At 37.4% G+C, this 18,920-nt stretch overlaps 1 protein-coding gene across 3 annotated transcripts in view; it reads left to right on the forward strand.

The window, feature by feature from the left end:
- The window catches only part of ENTHD1 (ENTH domain containing 1), a 106,342-nt gene that overhangs the window by 27,070 nt on the left and 60,352 nt on the right, over positions 1-18,920 (forward strand). For all 3 annotated transcript variants that reach the window (XM_072843882.1, XM_072843881.1, XM_072843883.1), the window contains one exon: positions 16,702-16,820. In XM_072843882.1, the coding sequence (XP_072699983.1) occupies positions 16,702-16,820 (119 nt within the window). The remainder of the gene's footprint in view (positions 1-16,701; positions 16,821-18,920) is intronic.

Below are 18,920 nucleotides of genomic sequence, written 5' to 3' on the forward strand. Positions count from 1 at the left end.
CACCCACCTTTGGCCCAGGGCATGATCCTGGAGTCCCGGAATCAAGTCCCGTGTTGGGCTCCCTATGTGGAGCCTGCTTCTCCCTCTGCCTGTGTCTCTGCCGCCCCCCCCCCCCGTGTCTCTCATGAATAAATAAATAAAATCTTAAAAAAAATAAAAAAAGAAAGGAAAGCAGTATTAGGGCACAGAAAGTGACAAGGATGACTTTACCTTAGGTCAGGGAGTAAGGAAAGACCTTTGGAAGAGGTGGCTATTTAGACAGAGACCCAAATGAAGTGAAGGGACTATCTATGTATATCGGGGGTGATCCAGGCAAAGGGAACAGCAGGTGCAAACATTCTGAAACTGGAGCAAGCTTGGCGTACTTAACTGTAAGCTTAGGAAATGAATCTTTAAATTGCCACAGAAAGAAGCTCAACTCTGAGCCATTTTTATGATTCATACAGGAGATCAGGTTTATTGCTTTATAGTCACTGCTTTTTTTTTTTTAACCCAAATGATATTCTCTAGCTTTATGACACATCTTATTCACTAAACTGAGCTTCGAATGACTTTTGACTATTTTTAAAAAGTCAGTCTACCTTCAAATGAAGTTTTGCTACAGTTAATTTTTTTTTTCATATCACAAACATGTATTGAGTACTTACGATATGCCAGACGCTATTCTTGGAGTGGTAAGCAAATTGGGTGTATTTGTGCTGTCTTGGAAGTTACATCTAGTAATGGCTTTCAGTCCATTTAAAAAAAAAAAAAGATGTTCAAAAAGAATTTTGGTGAATGATGGCAAATAGTGAATGTTTGGATATAAATAAAAACTTAGTAAATTTGTTAAAAATCTGTTAAACTATTTAAAAACTCCATTTATCCATCTATGTATATATATATACATATACATCGTAGATAGATATATGTGTGTGTTTGCGTTCAAAAAAGAGTAATTGGGGATGGCTGGGTGGCTCGGCAATTGAGTGCCTGCCTTCGGCCCAGGGCATGATCCTGGAGTCTCGGGATTGAGTCCCATATCAGGCTCCCTGCATGGAGCCTGCTTCTCTCTCTGCCTGTGTCTCTGCCTCTCTCTGTGTGTGTCTCTCATGAATAAGTAAATAAAATCTTTAAAACAAAAAACCAAAAAAGAGTAATTGGATTAAGCTTAGCAATACTGTTTCCACATAGGCATTTGAATCTGAAACTGTATTTATCTATTTATTTATTTCAGAGAGAGAGTGCGAGCGTGCACACAAGGGGAGGGGCAAAGGGAGAGGATCTTTAAGCACACTTCCTGCTGAGCGCAGAGCCTAACATGGGGCATGACCCCTGAGATCATGACCTGAGCTGGAACCGAGAGTTGGATGCTTAACTGACCCCCCCCCAGGAAATACACCACAGGAGCTATATTTTAAAGGCAGAAAGAAACCTGACAATTTTGTGTGGGAGGGTATTGAGCGAGATAGGAAAATAAATTGGTGGAGCATTCTTACTTAGTAGGACAGAAGTAGCAAATGAAAACTTGGAGATAGGTGGATCAATTAGAATTACGTGTTCCCAGGAGTGATAAAGAAGAGGCCACAAAAATGTTCACAGCTTAAACATAATAGGATTTTTTTCTCTCTTCTAAAAATAATCCAGAACTAGATATTTTAAGACTGATATGGCCCTTCATAAAGTCAAGGACCCCAGGGGTCTTTCTGTCTCATCACCAGACTCAGCATGTAACTTCCACTTCACGAGCCAAGATAGCTGTTTGAGCTCCAGCCATCACATCTGCATTCTAGCCAGTAGGAAGGAGGAAAGCTTGAAAATACGAATATTCTAGAGGCAACTGGGTGGCTCAGTAGGTTAAGCATCTTCCTTCAGCTCAGGTCTTGGGACCTTGGGATTGAGCCCTAAGTCAGGCTCCCTGTTTAGTGGGATGTTTGCTTCTCTCTCTCCCTCTGCATGCACCCCCCTCACCTCCCACTTGTATGCTCTCTCCCCTTCTCTCTCAACTAAATAAATCTTTTTTTAAAAAAATATTTATTTATTTATTCATGAGAGACACACAGAGAGAGAGACAGAGACACAGGCAGTGGGAGAAGCAGACTCCATGCAGGGAGCCCGATGTGGGACTCGATCCAGGATCCCGGGATCATGCCCTAAGCCTAAGGCAGACACTCAACTGCTGAGCCACCCAGGCATCCCTCAACTAAATAAATTTTTAAAAAAGAAAATATGAATACTCCTTCCCCTTAAGGACCCTTATTGAAGTTGAAGTTGCTCATAATATTTTGGCTTACATGTTGTTGTTTAGCATCTAGTCACTTGACACTCCTAACTGCAAGAGAGGCTGAAAAATGTAGTCTTTACCCTGGACAGCTGTGTGCCCAGATTAAAGTTAGAAGATCTATTGTTAAGGAAGAAGGAGATAATAAATATAGGGGAGAGTAGATAGTTCCTACTGTAGTGATAAAGAATACAAACAAGAAACAAATTAATCATGTTAATGCATGGTGGTCAGATTCAATGGCATAGAGAACATAAATTTGAATATGTGGAAAAATGTGGACAGGTCATTGAGAGTTCATAAAAGACGTAATGAAACAGTCTTTGGAGATTTCACTTCAATACCACTAGCAACTAGGAACCACTGTAGGCCTCAGAGAACAGAAGGGATGTTTAGCTTAGTCACAGAACTTAGTTTTCTTATTACTGAAAACAGCTGTTGGTGGAAGATAACTCTTACTGCTTTGTGTAGAAATGAAGGCAATACGAATTGTAAGGAAGCTCTGTGAGAGACAGTAGTTTCAATCCAGCATCTTGCTCGAGTTATTGAAATGAGGGAAAGGTAATGTGTAAAGATATAGAGAGGAAATGGACTAAGTAGATGATATATTGGAGAAGAAAGAGAAATTGAAAACAACTAATATTTCAGAGAGGCTAGTGATGGTATCACCCAGGTGCATTTCCATCAGGAGGTATTTAAAGACATCTCTAAATTATTTAGTTATATTGAAATGTAAAGTTGAATGCATTGCTAAGAATATGATTCCCAGGCTTTAGGATCTAGAGCTGAAACAGCTGTGCCTAGCTTCTTTGTGGTAATTTAGCAAAGGGAACAAAGTACTTTGGAGAAGGTGTTCAACACATAGTACTACCTCTACTCCTTTTTTTTTTCCCTATTTCTAGATGTTTTCCTCAAGTTTTAATTGTGGTAGATAGCTTGGAAGGTTTTTGTTGAGGTAATTTTGTTGTTTGCAGGACGAGAGGGACTGAATGATCATTGTTGCTTAATGTACTCTTACTACAAATTCATTTCAATGATGCTGTCATTCACCAAAACTCTTTTTGAACATCTTTTTTTTTTAAAGCAGACTGAAAGCCATCACTAGATATAACCTCCAAGAGAGCAGAAGTACATATGAAATACATACAGAAAACTACATGTACACAGTTACAACTCAGCTTCTTCGAGCTGTAAGCGTCAGCATCACACCCTTTTCTTAGAGGTGATAATTATAAAAGCTATCACCAGAGACATTGCTTGCAACCAGACCAACAAAGCATTATCTCAGTTGGTCATCTGATCCTCCATAAAGAGCTCTTCAGTGGTATTATTCTTTGCAGTAGAACTTTACTTATATTAGAGAAGGATTACTCTGGTCTGTGTTAACTGTAGTAGCACTCTGTATCATGGAAATATTTTCCTAAAAATCATGTAAGTTTCCTGTTGGACCAAAAGTAAAACTTTAAAGTACTTGTCATGCTTTTTTATAAGCACAAGCACCAGTGTTAATGTTAATTCTACCATGAACCTTGTGCTAACAGTTGATGTGGAGTCATATTTGGTTGCTGTGTCACACACAGTCTGGATGGCAGGGCTTATAATACAAAGGCAGTTCCTACTAAAACATTTGCACTGGTGAGTATCAAGCGGTGGTTTTTTCAACTTAAAAGTACAATAAAGAAAGTAACAGTAACTTTGATCTCTATTACCCTAAACCAACTGCCATTAACATCTTAGAATATTCACTTCCAGTCTGGTCTTTTCCTTCCTTTATTTTTTATTTTTAAGTAATCTCTACATCCAATGTGGGGCTCAAACTCACAACCCCGAGGTCAAGAGTCACACACTTTACAAACTGAGCCAGCCAGGCACCCTGTTTTCTTTCTTTTATTTTTGCTTCGGAAAAAAAAATCACTCTATTCTGGTAAAAACAGTACAGGCCCAAAAACCCTGGAGAATCAATCACTTCCAATCCTGTCACTCAGAAATAGCCATAATTCATATCAGATGAGCATAGATTCTAGGCATCTTTCTGTGTAAATACACACACACACACACACACACACACACACATATACAGAAAATGGGTAACTAGAGAGAACTTATTTTTATAAAAACAATTGTACTACATACATTTTTTTACACTAAAAAATATTTTAGGTCTACTTCTAGTGATAAGACTTATTAGGAGCTCCAAGAAGCCCATTTATTGCATAGTAACCAAACCATTGCAATATTTCTGGCTTCACTAGGGTTATGGGAAGTCTCCAAAGATCTTGCCTTCCAAAAATTTAAATAAATTAATCAAATTAAATAACAGGATATATGAGCTGGGGCCAGAGTGACTTGGAGCTGGTGCCTGTAGAAGCTGAGTTGTTTAAGGGCACTCATCAATAGGTAAGAAAATGGTTTTGGGTAAGAAAATAGGTAAGCATTGGGAAAGAAAGCCTGGGTTTGCTGTGCTGAACCCAGACATTCAACGTGGGGCTGAATTTTCTCTGCAAGAATAAAGCTCAGTTCACAAGTTAGGTCCATAGGATTTCCCACCAATTAAAATCAGGCAATGAGCTCACAATCCATATCACCAACCCTGGAAAAAATGATTAGCAAAGAATATATTTAGCCCCCTAAAGACAGTAGATGGCAGGAAGGTCAGATACCTGATGTAGAATAGCTATGCATTTAAATATTAAATAAGTAAAGGTTGATATGGGGAGGCTCTGCATGTGTCAGGACGAGGTGTATGGAAAACCTCTGTATGTCCCTCTCAGTTTTGTTGTAAACCTAAAGCTGCTCTGAAAAATAAAGTCTTAAATTAAAAAGACATACACACAAGCAAAAGCGTCAAAACTGGATTTATCCTTCTCTAAATTAATCCAGTTATTCAAATGTCAGTTATATCTGTCATAGCATGGCTCATTGGGCCAAACCAAACTCTAAAAAATAAAACTGTTTTACTTAAAATAAAAAGATTATTAGGCATGCATGTATGAATTTGAAAAATGGAAACTTACAGAAATGAGAAAAACTATTGAAATCAAAAACTTAATTTAGTGAACTAGAAGATCTGTCCAAAGGAAAAGGAAAACACGAAAACAGTGTAAGACATAGAGGACACATCTGCAGGGGAATGACAGTTACTCTGCCAGTGACCTCTCCTCTTCAGCTACAGTGGAGGCCAGATGACAGTGATACAGCATTTTCAAAGTGCTGAGAGAAAATAACAGCCTGTGATTATGTACCCAGCAAAACTGTCATTCAAAAATAAGGGTGAAATAGTCACTTACAGATAAATAAAAAACCCAAGAGCCTACCACCAAGAGATCTTCATTAAAGGATGTACTTCAAAAAGAAAATTATTCCAGAAGAATGCTTTGAAATGCAAGAGGGAGTGACTATCAAGTAATAAACTTGTATATAAAATAAACACTGTGTAAATAACTTTTTTTTTAGGATTTTATTTATTATTTATTAGAGACAGAGACAGAGAGAGAGGCAGAGACACAGGCAGAGGAAGAAGCAGGCTCCATGCAGGAAGCCCAATGCGGGACTCAATACAGGGTCTCCAGGATCACGCTCTGGGCTGAAGGCGGTGCCAAACTGCTGAGCCACCTGGGCTGCCCTAATGTCTAACTTCTGAATTTGAAAAACAGACAACTAAAATAGTGGGTGGCCATGGTATGTAAATTGGAAATGAGTCTATAGAATTAAGTGTTCTAAGATCCTTGATACTTTGAGAGAAGGGTAAGGATATTATTTGACCGTTAACTGTTAAAGGTAAATATGCATGATAAACTTGAGTTAACACCAAAAGAAGAGAAGTAGCGTGAATAAATTCCAAAGTAGTGAAAATAATAGAATGAGAAAATAAAGGTTTATAAAAAGGAAGAAGCATAGATAAAGTGGGAGAGATGGAAATAAAAAAGGCAAAATGGTAGAAATCAGTCCAAATATATTAATAATCATGATAAATATCAATGGATTAAACTCATCTGTTAAAAGGCAGAGATTACCAAATTCGAGAAAAAGAAGTCTGGATATATGCTGCCCACGTAAATCCACGTAAAGGCTAAAAGCAAATGAATGGAAAAAGGTAAACCAGACATATACTAGTTAAAGAAGGGTGGTATAATTATATTAATATCAGACAAAGTACAATTTAAAGCCAAAAGCATTATTAAGGACAACGATAACAGGCTTAAATCCCTAGGAAGATATAACATTTCTAAATGTGAGTATACCCAGTAAAATAACTCCAAAGTAATACAGAGCAAAAAATGGTAGAACTACAGAAAGTAATTGAAACATATCCCATTATAGTAATGATTTTAAAATCTCTCAATTATTGATAGATCAAGTAAATAAAAGATTTTTAAATATGAATTTTATAACTGATTATATTGTAAAGAAAGTCTTAACATTTAAAAGAATTTGTATTATACAGACCACTTTTTCTAGCAAAAAAGTAAGTTTGAATCTTAAAAATGTAAATTAAATTTTTTCATACACTTAAATGTGGAAGTATTCCTTTAGAATCAGGTAGAAAAAAATGTTCCCATTCTTTTTGCTTCTGTTCAGCTTTTCACTGGCCCTAGCCATCACAATAAAATAAATAAGAGAAATTAAAAGCTTAAGTATTAAAATGGAAGAAAAATGTATTTGCAAATGATAGGATCTTCATACAGAAAACTTGAAAGGATCTACAAACATATTAGAAATAAAGAGGCTTTTAGCAAGATGGCTGACTGAAAGATCAAAATATATAAGTCAAGTTATATTTTTATGTATCAGCACCCAACAATAAACATAATTTTAAAAAATACCATTTATAATAGCAAAAAATCATGACACAGAGATAAATCTTAAAAAGAAGATTACAAGATCTATACTCTGAAAATTATAGCACTTAAATACATTAAAGATGATCTATATAAATGGAAAGATACTCATGTTTGTAGAAATACTAAAAAATATAAGTATCAATTCTCTCCAAATTGTGCAGATTTAATGGATGATTTCCTCAAGCTTGGTCCTATTGACATTTTAAGCCAGATAATTCTTTGTCGTGGGGGGGATGTCCTGTGCAGCATAGGGTGTTTAGCATTCCCTGGCCTCTACTCACCAGTTGCTGTTAGCACACATTCCTTCCTGGTGTGAGAACCAAAAATGTCTGCAGACATTGTCACATGTTTCCCGAAGGCCAAAATTGCCCCCAGTTGAGAACCACTGATTAGTGCAATTATAATCAAAATCCAAAACAGATTTTAAAAATTGAATTTGATGGGCTGGTTCCCAAATTTATCTAGAAGAATCAAAAGGTCAAGAATATCCAAAGCATTCCTGGAGAAGAATAAGGTGGTGGAGGGCTCTCTTTTCTGGATGACATAACTAAAGCAATCGTAATTATGGCAGCATGGTATGGATGCAGGAATAGGTGTGTGGGGCCAATGGAACAAACCGTAGAGCTCAGCAAAGAGACCTGTGCAGCTAGGTTATCTTAGAGTATGACAGATGTGGTGGTCCACATTGGTGGGAAGAGGATGAACTACTTCCTAAATAATGCAAGGGCAATTATTTATTCATACTGAAAAAAGTGAAATTAGGTCTCTACCTCCTATCATGCACAAAAACAAATTCTAGAGGAATTAAGGATTTAAAGGAGAAAAAAAAGACTTTAAAATGTTTAAAAGAAAATAAAGAATATCTTTCTTACATTGGGATAGGGAAGGATTTCTTAAACAAAATGCAAATTATTAAAAAAGCTTTTCTAAGTTTGACTCCTGTGGGAGGCAGAATTCTGAGAATAAGCCCCAATGACCATTGTCTTTATGTAATCCCCCCCCCTTTGAGAGGTGAGCATAACCTCTGAGTGGGAAGAGTTATGATTCCCATGATTATGTTATGTTGTATGTCAAAACAGCCATCAAAAAAGAATGAAATCTTGCCATTTGCAATGATGTGGATGGAACTAGAGGGTATTCTGCTAAGTGAAATAAATCAGTGAGACAAAGACAAATATGATTTCACTCGTATGTGGAACTTAAGAAACAAAACAGATGAACATAGGGGAAGGAAAGGAAAAATAAAATAAGATGAAACAGAGAGGGAGACAAACCATAAGAGACTCCTAACTATGGGAAACAAATAGGGTTACTGGAGGGGCTGTGGGTAGGGGACAGAGTAACTGGGTGATGGGCATTAAGGACAGCACTTGATGTAATGAGCACTGGGTATTATATGCAACTGATGAATCACTAAATTCTCCCTTTGAAACTAATAATACACTATATGTTAATTAATTGATTTTAAATAAATAATAAATACATAAATGATAAAATAATGGATATCCTTTGATTACTGATATAAAATGCTACCATTTGGTAGTCATTTTCAATTAAATGTTTTAATGAACTCAATATTCAAAAATTTTTTAAAAGGGAGTATCCAGGTGGGCTTAATCCAATCACACACACCCTTTAAAAGCAGAATTTTCCCCAGCTGGTAGCAGAAGAGGAAGTCACAGATACCAAGTGTGAGAAGGATTTGTTGTACCCTTACTGGCTTGAAAATGGAGTGATAAGGAACGCAAGTGACTTCTAGAAGCTAAGAGTGGTCCCTGGTTGCCAGCCAGCAAGGAAATGGGGACTTCAGTCCTACAATCATAAGAAAGCCAAATTCTGTCAACAACCTGAATGATCTTGGAAGTGGATTTTTCCTCAGAGTCTCCAGAGAAGAGTCCAGCTTGGCTGACACCTTGATTTTGGCCTTGTGAGACCCAAAGCAGAGAACCCAATCAAGCCTGCTTGGACTGCTGAGCTATAAAACTGTAATATAATAAACGGGCGTTGTTTTAAGCCACTAAGTATCTTGTAATTTTTGGTAGCAATAGAAAACTTCTAAAACTATATTAAATTTAAGAATTATCTCTTCATTGAAAAACACCATATAAGTGAAGAAGACAGTCACAAAACATAGAAATATGTTACATTTCTAACATATGTAAGCGACAAAGGATTATCCAGAATATATAAAGAATTTCTGCTAACCAGTGAGAAAGCCCAACAGAAAAATAGGAAGGAGATATGGAAAGCATTTCCTAAAAAAAGAGAAGGAAACATGTAAGTCCAAGAAACATTTTTTAAAAATGCTCAACCTTGTATTGTTATACAGTAGCAACAATTCTAAAATGAAATATATGAAAATACACAATTTACAATAACTTCCAAAACCATCTAATGCCATATTGTGAGGAACGTCCTTCTGTTCCTTGAAGTACATTCTCTTGTACATTTGGAGTCTATTTTTTGCATGCCATCTTCGTCTCTCTCTTGTTTCTCCCACCCTTCCTCCTCTTCTTTTCCTCTTTTCCCCCTGGAATATGTTTGTTTAGTTGCCAGGTCTCTTTCCATCTTACTGATGCTTAAGCGGCTCTCACTAGGCAGTGTATTTGGAAGGCAGTAAGGAATAAGGGTTAAGCGCTTAGGTCCTGGCACCTTTCTTACTGGATTTGAATCTTGACTCGGGCTGTGTGGACTGTGTGCCCTTGGAAATGCAAGCTTTTGCCACAATTTCATCTTCTCTAAGATGGGGATAATATGGTTTCTATTACAGAGTTGTCATAAGAAGTAGAGAAGGTGATGTAGGTACAGCAGCATCAACTTTGGCAGTTACTGGCTCAGATACACTTAGTGATTTCTCCACTCTTCCCACCATGTCTGAGACCAGTTTGCGCCACCAAGTTGACTTTGTGTGCTGTTTGTTATTTTATCCATTTTTCTGCAGCAGTGAGAAACAGGAGCCTTCATAGGCCATTATGTGATCTTGTTTAGAATACCTGGACTCTGCTCTGTCCTCTGAGCCTTTTGTACAGGATCCTGCTCGTTCTGTCTAGCTGGGAAATGTGTCCAGCCACCGTGGGGCAGGGAGATGCTCTTGAACTTCAGATCATCCACCCGATTCAGTGTGAAACTGTAGCTTTCACTTCCGTTAGTGTCGGCACCTGTATTTACTCACTCTGGTACACCTCTTTTTTTTCCCCCTTAGTCTATTTCTACCTCTTCTTGGTCATAAGGAGTGAGAAAAGCATTGTCTGCTCTGTTCCCCTTCTTTCAGACATGTGGATAGTGATGAGAAATCTCAGAATCTTATCAGTGCATCACTATCATGTTAGGGAAATGGGATGCTTGCCTTGGCCACCCGTTATTTTCCTTTTCCTTTTAAAATTTTTAAGTTCTGTTTCCATGTTAGATTGCTGTTGTAATTTTATTAGTTTTGACTTTTTTCAAACAAATTTTGGCTGATGGAAATTCTGTGTTGCAATTTCAGTGTACTGTCTTAACCTAGGAGCCAACCCCTGAATACTTAATCCTGCCTGTGTAGTGGCTGTATGCTCCTCGTCTCTGTGGCAGAGCACTTAACACAGTCTGTGCATTTTCCTGTTCTCTGTTATTCTAAAGTAAGAACTACTGGCAGTGCCTCAAACTTTGTGTGCTATTGTTAGCAAAACACGGAAATAAAATTGCCTTAACTCCCTAAGATCTCCTGCAATAGAAGTTTGTCCTTTCTCATTTTTCTTCTCTACCTATTTAAAATTTAATTTTTAAAATTGCTTAAACAGCTCTGCTTTCTTATTCTCTTTTTCTGTTTTTGTTGAAAAAACCTTTTCTTCTCCACTCATCTCAAAATTCACCGTTCAAAAAAGATTTACAGTACTCACACTCTACCTCCAACAGCATTTCTCAAGTAAATGGGAGTACAGGGGTGACATCTGTAGTGCATGTTGTGGTGCCCCCCAAGTCTCCTTTTCAAGATCAAGACCCCATTCCCTCGGCCGCTGGGAGGGTTGGAGGTTGAGGGTCTCAGCTGAATCCTTCTCTGGGAATTCCTTTTTTTTTTTTTTTTTTAGGTATTTATTTATTCATGAAAGTTACAGAGAGAGAGGCAGAGACATAGGGAGAGGGAGAAGCAGGCTTCCTGCAGGGAGCCTGATGTGGGACTCCATCCCAGGACCCCAGCATCATGACCCAGGCTGAAAGCAGGTGCTCAACCTCTGAGCCACCTAGCCCCCTCCTTTTCTGGGAATTCCTTTTTTTTTTTTTTTTTTCTGGGAATTCCTAACAGTTGACCAGAACCTCTTTGCCCAGGGTCACAGCCCCATGTTGAGGGATACAACATCCAGTGACCTATGGTTGTGGCTGGGCTGCTCTCTTGCTTCAAAGCAGGACAACTGTGAAGAGCCATCCCAGCTCCACAGCTCCTAGTAGGATCATGGCCACATTACAGATGGGTTTCTCCCTTGGCCCAGAACTGACTTCTAAGCACCTCACGGGTCCTGTTACAAAGAGTACCCCCTAATGAATCTCCCTCACAAATTTGAGCCTTGGGGGATCCCTGGGTGGCTCAGCAGCTAAGCACCTGCCTTTGGCCCAGGTTGTGATTCTGGAGTCCCGGGATCGAGTCCCACATCAGGCTCCCTGCATGGAGCCTGCTTCTCCCTCTGCCTGTGTCTCTGCCTCTCTCTCTCTCTCTCTCTCTGCGTGTGTGTTTCTCATGAATAAATAAATAAATAAATCTTAAAACAAAAACAAATTTGAGCCTTGGGATCTGTTTCCTGGGGAGCCCAACTTATGACAATGGCTTTTCTTCAGGTTTAAAATATAGGAGTATCACAATATATGTTATGTCCATGAAGAAAGAATTATAAAGCAAATGGAGCAAAATGTTAACAATTGGTGAACCTGGATGAAGAGTGAATTGGTGAACTAGTTCTTTGTATGATTCTTGCAGCAATTTTTCTATAAGTTTGAAATTACTAGAAGATGGAAGTTTAAGAAATTAGGACGAGATGCTTGAAGGTGCTTAGGTGCAATTATGCTCCAAGACAGAGAAGTTGTTAAGGTTCCAAACTCATGATTCTGCAAAACTGAGATATAAAGATAATCACTGAGACTTCTATATCTTATCAATTCATTAGCCCACTGAGTATTTCCTTTGGTGGATGCATTTGTTTCTTTCTTTGTTTTTAAAAAGCTGCTTCTGTTAAGTAAATGACTTGATTTACTTACATTACACCTGAAAGGACACAGTCGATACATAACAACAATGTTTATTAGATACTAAATAATAAGTGGAGCAATTTGGGAATTTACTAAGTTTGTGCAGCATTTCAATTCCAAAGTGTGTTCTTGCCTTGTTAATATCTGATGGCTTGAATGTCAGTTTGATATCTCATCTAAGAATTATCACAGGGTCTGTCAGTTCTGCTCTGTAGTATTATCTGAGTGATACAGGCTCAAAGAAATCTACAGCCTCTCTGGATGGTTTCCTCCCAGCACCTCCAAGCTTTGGTATCTAACCTCTCATCTTCAAATGACCTGATAGTATCACTGCCTCAGCGCCTTCACTTTTTCCCTTTGGGGTTTCACATTCGCACGCGAGTCCTCCAGGCTTGTGACTTCACCATCTCAACTGATAAATAGCTTATGATACCAAAGGGACTTCATTTCCACTATGGAACTAAATGTGTATTCTCTCCTTTCATTTGCTTGTGAAAATCCAGAAATAAATCTTGTGTAATCGCCTAATTTAATTAAGCACACCTCACTTCCAGTGCTGGAGCAGGTGCTAAAAAAAATTCTCAATTTCCAAAGTCTCACTATGTTCTAACTGCCTTCCTTCTTGCTCCTAGAAGATTATTTAATATAGGTTTAGAACAGTGTAGCTATTCTAACCTAAAATGTGTGTCTAAATATTTAAGGTATTTTTTTCTTTCACAGTTCTTGCTATCCTTCAGTTCTCCTCACACTTTACTTCAATGTTGACTTCCTGCAATTGTTATTAATCTACCTTTATGATGTCTAAACCTAAGTCCGTATCACTTCAAGGATAATTTTGTTTCTGAATACTCAGAGAGTGATAATATAGTTTCTGATGAATCACATGAAAGTACACAGATAATCTAAGCTTCAAACCACTACTGTTTGCCAGTATTCATTATAAAATCTCCAGGTCCGAATAAGCTCATTTTAATTATTCATTTTCTTTTTTTTTAATTATTCATTTTCATGTGAAGTTACAAGAAGATGAAAATTCAGAGCCGCAATTGCAAAGTTCTTATTCTTTCTTCAGTAAATTTGGCAAATATCATACTCCTCTTGCCCACCTAGTTCTTTCTGCTTGGGATAGTTTCTCATTCTATGTTTATCAGGAATCCTAGTCATCCTTCAAAGCCTCGTTCAAATTTTACTTCATATCTGAGACACTTTCTGATTACTCTGATGCACACTGATTTTTTTTCCTCCTTAAAATGTCTATTCCTAAAGTTAATTAATTTAAGAAAGTTTGGCATGGTGTTGTTTTCCTCAAATTGTTTCCCGTAATTCTGTATGTCAGACTTATCTCCCGAGTCAGGTTGTAACCTTTCTGAAGGTGAGGACCACCATGTCTGAAACCATTGGTTTTCAAGTGATTTTTCTTGCATAGCCCCTAAAATGATTTTGAAAAATTACATACCTCCTAATGCATTTTTAAGTTGACATGTGAAATTGTACTATAAGTAACTACAAAGGACAAAATTGAAAATATTGACATTAAAGACAAAATAAAACAAAATGAAACGGTTCCATGAGACTTCTCAACATATCTAAAGGAATCTCAACACTGTGTGATGGGTACCTTCAGCCATTCATTTGGAAAAAACACATGAAGTCTTTAACTATTGGAAGCTTTGTGTCATTCCCTTTTCTCCTTGAAGTTGTATTTTTATTCCACATCCCTCGCAGGATTTCATCCTAATAGAATGTTGATGCCTGAAAGTCTTCTCTACATCAACTTTGTATATAAATTGAAATTATTTTTTTACATTTTCTAGGACCAGAGGCTTTTAAGTGGTAAAAGAAAATATTCTTTCTAGATTGATTTATCATTTTAGCACACAATTTATCAAAACCAAAACTATGTAAGTGTATTATAAATTTTCATAAATAGTAAACATAAAGAAAATAATTTTATAGGAAATACATATTTCTATGAGATACATGGAACTGTTTGTTTACCCACCTATGAATATCACTTATTGCTGGAAGTAAGCAGGGTTCAGCATAAATTCTGTTTCTCTTTTTACATTTTTATAGATGGAAAATACTGGGAAGACTCGTTCACATAAAATCGTAGGTGGGAATAGAAGGTTTTATATTATAGCAATGTCAGTTCTATGAATTCCTTTTAGGTATCCCAGAATTATACAGTAATTTATTATAAAAATTGTTTTCATCTCTTGTCAGCTGTTGATTAGATCTGTCTTCAATGTTGTTGAAAGCAAGACTTGGAAATAACCCACTTAGAAAAAGATTTGTTTTTTTTGTTTTTTTAATTTTTATTTATTTATGATAGTCACACACACACAGAGAGAGAGGCAGAGACACAGGCAGAGGGAGAAGCAGGCTCCATGCACCGGGAGCCCGACGTGGGATTCGATCCCAGGTCTCCAGGATCGCGCCCTGGGCCAAAGGCAGGTGCCAAACCGCTGTGCCACCCAGGGATCCCGAAAAAGATTTGTTAAACAGTCGTTAGGAATGATGGACTTTCTCAACTTCTGGGAATAATATCAAAAAAACCTTTACTAAAAATTATCTGGTGATTATTAATTATACCAGTTACACTTTAACCCAATATACTCAGAAAGTGGGAAAAAATATTGAGGTATACCTGTCAATATAATATTTTTGAGGTAATTACTTTATAGTTTCATATGCTTTAAATATATTTCAGCAACTCTTCAAAAGTACAGAATTTGGTTCATTCCATTTTTGGAAAATAGTGACCATATTACCTAGTTGGCAGAGCCAGCCCTTATTGTCAAAACAGTCAGCCAAATCAGACTTAAACTTTCTTTCAGAAAACATCTTACTTTATTTATTCAAAAAACATGTAAACTAGCATCACTGTGGTTGCGCTCACATTCCTGAATTCTTTTCCTAAGGGAGATGGCTAAGACATGGAGCCTTGTCATGTAAGTCTGTTGCATTGATGAGACAGGGTGCCCTGCCTCCCATGTTTGTACTTGCTTTCTTTCCCCTTGTGGGACTTCCCTTAAAAATGATACATTCTTTGACAAGTTGGAGGATGAAAAGCACAGGACATTAAATGAAACTTGTCAACCGTCCTGCTCCTCCATACTGTAGTGTATCTGGATACCAGACATCCCAGTATGGGCCAAAATACCCTGTTACTTATGCCACACTTTGCCACTAAAAAAAATATGCATAAAACAGGACAAATTTTAGAGCTTTACTTTGGGTTTTTCTTGCCTTGATTGAAGGAGGCTTCCCTATACCAGTTTTTACTACTGTTTGGCATTTAGAGGTTCTTATGCTCGTAGCATAAAGGAAGATGCACCATAATAAGATGGGTAGACGATGGGTCTTTCTTTGTAAAGTGGGAGGAAATAGATTATGAAAGGGGAGGAAGAAAGAACTAGTCTGATGTTTCCACACAGTCGCATTCCCAGACAGACGAGTTTTTTAGAAAGAATGTATATGTAAGTGGTGGGTCTGGACATTGATTCCTTTAAAACTATCTATGCCCATCTAGCCCTTGGGAAGTCTTTAAGTACCCCTAGTGGTGCACAAACACCAGTTTGAAGATAGCTCTCTTACGCTTATTGTTCCCAACAATATGCTGAGAGGTAGTTGGCAATAATACTTCGTTTACACAATCATTCAGATAAAAGGAAGGAGGGGGGCCCGGGTGGCTCAGTCCGTTCAGCGTCTGACTTATTTCTGCCCAGGTCATGATCTCAGGGTCCTGAGATCAAACCCCACCATGGGCTCCACACTGGGTTTGGAGCCTGCTTGGGATTCTCTCTCTCCCTTTCCCTCTGACCCGCACCTGCCCCAGGGGGAAAAAAAGAAAGGAAAATGGCAAATACAAAACCATTAAATTCAGTAAAAACATACAAGCAAAAATATGTTTAATATCACTGGCAATTTCTTTTGTTCAAGATTCTTTAAATTTTGTTTAAAAGTTCTTTCTCATCATATATAGCCTATGTGTCATGTATGTGAACACATGAAATGTACAGTGCAGTAATAACATTCTTTTAAATATTAATTAGAATAATTCTAGTCATTCCTGCTTTGCTAAGGATAATTTTCAAACTCTATTTTCTACACTATGTGTGACCTTATTTAAAAAAATATGTTTCAAATAATAAAGCATAAAATTGTTGGTGGGAGAAAAGGCTAGAATTAGTTGTATTTTTCAAACCGGCCTGAATTTGTCAATTATTATGAAGAGATAATATTAAAATGACCGTTGGCAGATGATGTATATGTGGCAGACAAAATGGATTTTCAGAAGTAATTAGCTTAAAAATTGTGAGCTAACATGAAAACATTACTCTTTTTTGCCAAAGTGAAATCTTAGCTTTATGTTGTTGACAGAAAACGCTTCCAAGGCAGGATTGAAACAAGAGCAGTGCCAAGACATTCAGTTGCCTAGTGGAACCATGTTGTCCCAGGAAACACTACCAGTCAAGATTAATTCTTGGAAATCCACAGAGGTAAGTCATTGTAGCCGTTTCCTGTTGCCGCTGTAACAAATTACCACCAGCCCAGTGCCTTAAATCAGCACAAGTATGCTATTTTACAGTTCTGTAGGTTGGAAGTCCTGACATAGGTCTCACTGGGTTAACATCAAGGTGTCTGCAGGCTGCATTTCTCTCTGGAGGCCCTGAGGGGAGAATTTGTTTCCTTGTCCTTTCCAGCTTTCTTGTGTTCTAAGAGAAACAGTGCTTGTTTGTCTTTCAAATTTGTTTCTGTTGTCTTCGTTATACAGTTTTAAGTAAGAATAAGGTTAAATGATCAAAGTGTTCGTTATATAAAGCTGCTGCTTTTAAAAAATCTTACTTAAGAAATTTTTTTATCCTACTATAATAAAGATCTCTTATTTTTTCTTCTAAATGAAATCCGTGTGCCCTCTAGAATTTTACTATAAGATAGGGGTCTTATGGTCTTTGCACTCCTGTGAGTAAATAGTATTTAATTTATTGAACAGTCCATCGTTCTCTCCTCATCTAAAAAAACCTTTTATTGTGAAATAATTATAGATATGGAGGAAGCTGCAGTAAATAGTACAGAGTCCCACGTATGGAGTACCCAGCTTCCCAGCTGCTGGCATCTTCTGTGATCATAATACACTATCGAAACAAGGAGATGGCTGTCAGTATGTTATTGCTGACCCACTGCAGACCTTATTCAGCTTCTAAATTTTCAATTCAGTATTCAGTTGTTTTATTTTTTTTTGAGAATCTTACTCTTATTTTATTTTTTAAAATTTTATTTTATTTTATTTTATTTTTTTAATTTATTTTTTATTGGTGTTCAATTTACTAACATACAGAATAACCCCCAGTGCCTGTCACCCATTCACTCCCACCCCCTGCCCTTCTCCCCTTCCACCACCTCTAGTTCGTTTCCCAGAGTTAGCAGTCTTTACGTTCTGTCTCCCTTTCTGATATTTCCCACACATTTCTTCTCCCTTCCCTTATATTCCCTTTCACTATTATTTATATTCCCCAAATGAATGAGAACATATAATGTTTGTCCTTCTCCGACTGACTTACTTCACTCAGCTAAAATTTTATTTAAATTCAATTTGCCAACATACAGTGTAACACCCAGTGTTCATTTCATCATTAGCCCTCCTTCATGCCCATCACCCAGTTACCCCCCGCCAACCTCCCCCTTCTGCAACGCTGTTTTTTTCCCAGAGTAAGGAGTGTCTCATGGTTTGTCTTCCTCTTTAATTTTTTGCCACTCAGTATTCAGTTTTTTAACCTGCATTTAGGGACGTCTGGGTGGCTCAGTGGTTGAGCATCTGCCTTTCGTTCAGGGTTTGATCCTGGAGTTCGGGAATCGAGTCCCACATTGAGTCCCACATGGGGCTCCTGCAAGGTGTCTGCTTTTCCTTCTGCCTTGTCTCTGTGTCTCTCATGAATAAATAAATAAAATCTTAAAAAAATATAACCTGCATTTATGTGTGTGTGTGGAGGAGGGTTCCTATGCAGTTTTATTGTAAGTATAGGTTTGTATAACCACACCAAAATCAAGATACAAAACTGTTACGTCCACATACAAGAGGTCTGTCCTGTTATCCACCCCGTCTCTTCCTCAACCGCCTCATCCCCTGACAACCACTAATCTTTTCTCCATCTCTATAGTTTTATTATTTCTAGAATGTATTTCTAGGAATAGATTCAGATAATACATAACCTTTTGAGATAGTTTGAGGTTTTTTTTTTTTTTCACTCAGCATAATACTCTTGAGAACCATTCAGGTTGTGAAGTTTTCCTATCTCTGGGATAAATGTCTATCTAAGAGTGTGATTGCTGGGGTGTGTGGTAGGTGCATACTAAATTTGGTAAGAGATTGTCAAACTGTTTTCTAGGCCTGTACCATTTCACATTCCCACCAGCAGTGTAATGAGAGATCCAGTTTCTCTGCATCCTCACTAACTTTGGCATTACCATTTTAATTTTAGCTATTCAAATAGGTTTGTAGTAGTATCTCACTGTGGTTCTATTTTTTTTAAGATTATTTATTTATTTATTTATTTATTTATTTATTTATTCATTCATTCATTCATTCATGAGAGATATAC

Source organism: Canis lupus, chromosome 11 (genome assembly GCF_048164855.1).
Source record: "Canis lupus baileyi chromosome 11, mCanLup2.hap1, whole genome shotgun sequence".
In the NCBI taxonomy this organism is placed as follows: Eukaryota; Metazoa; Chordata; class Mammalia; order Carnivora; family Canidae; genus Canis; species Canis lupus.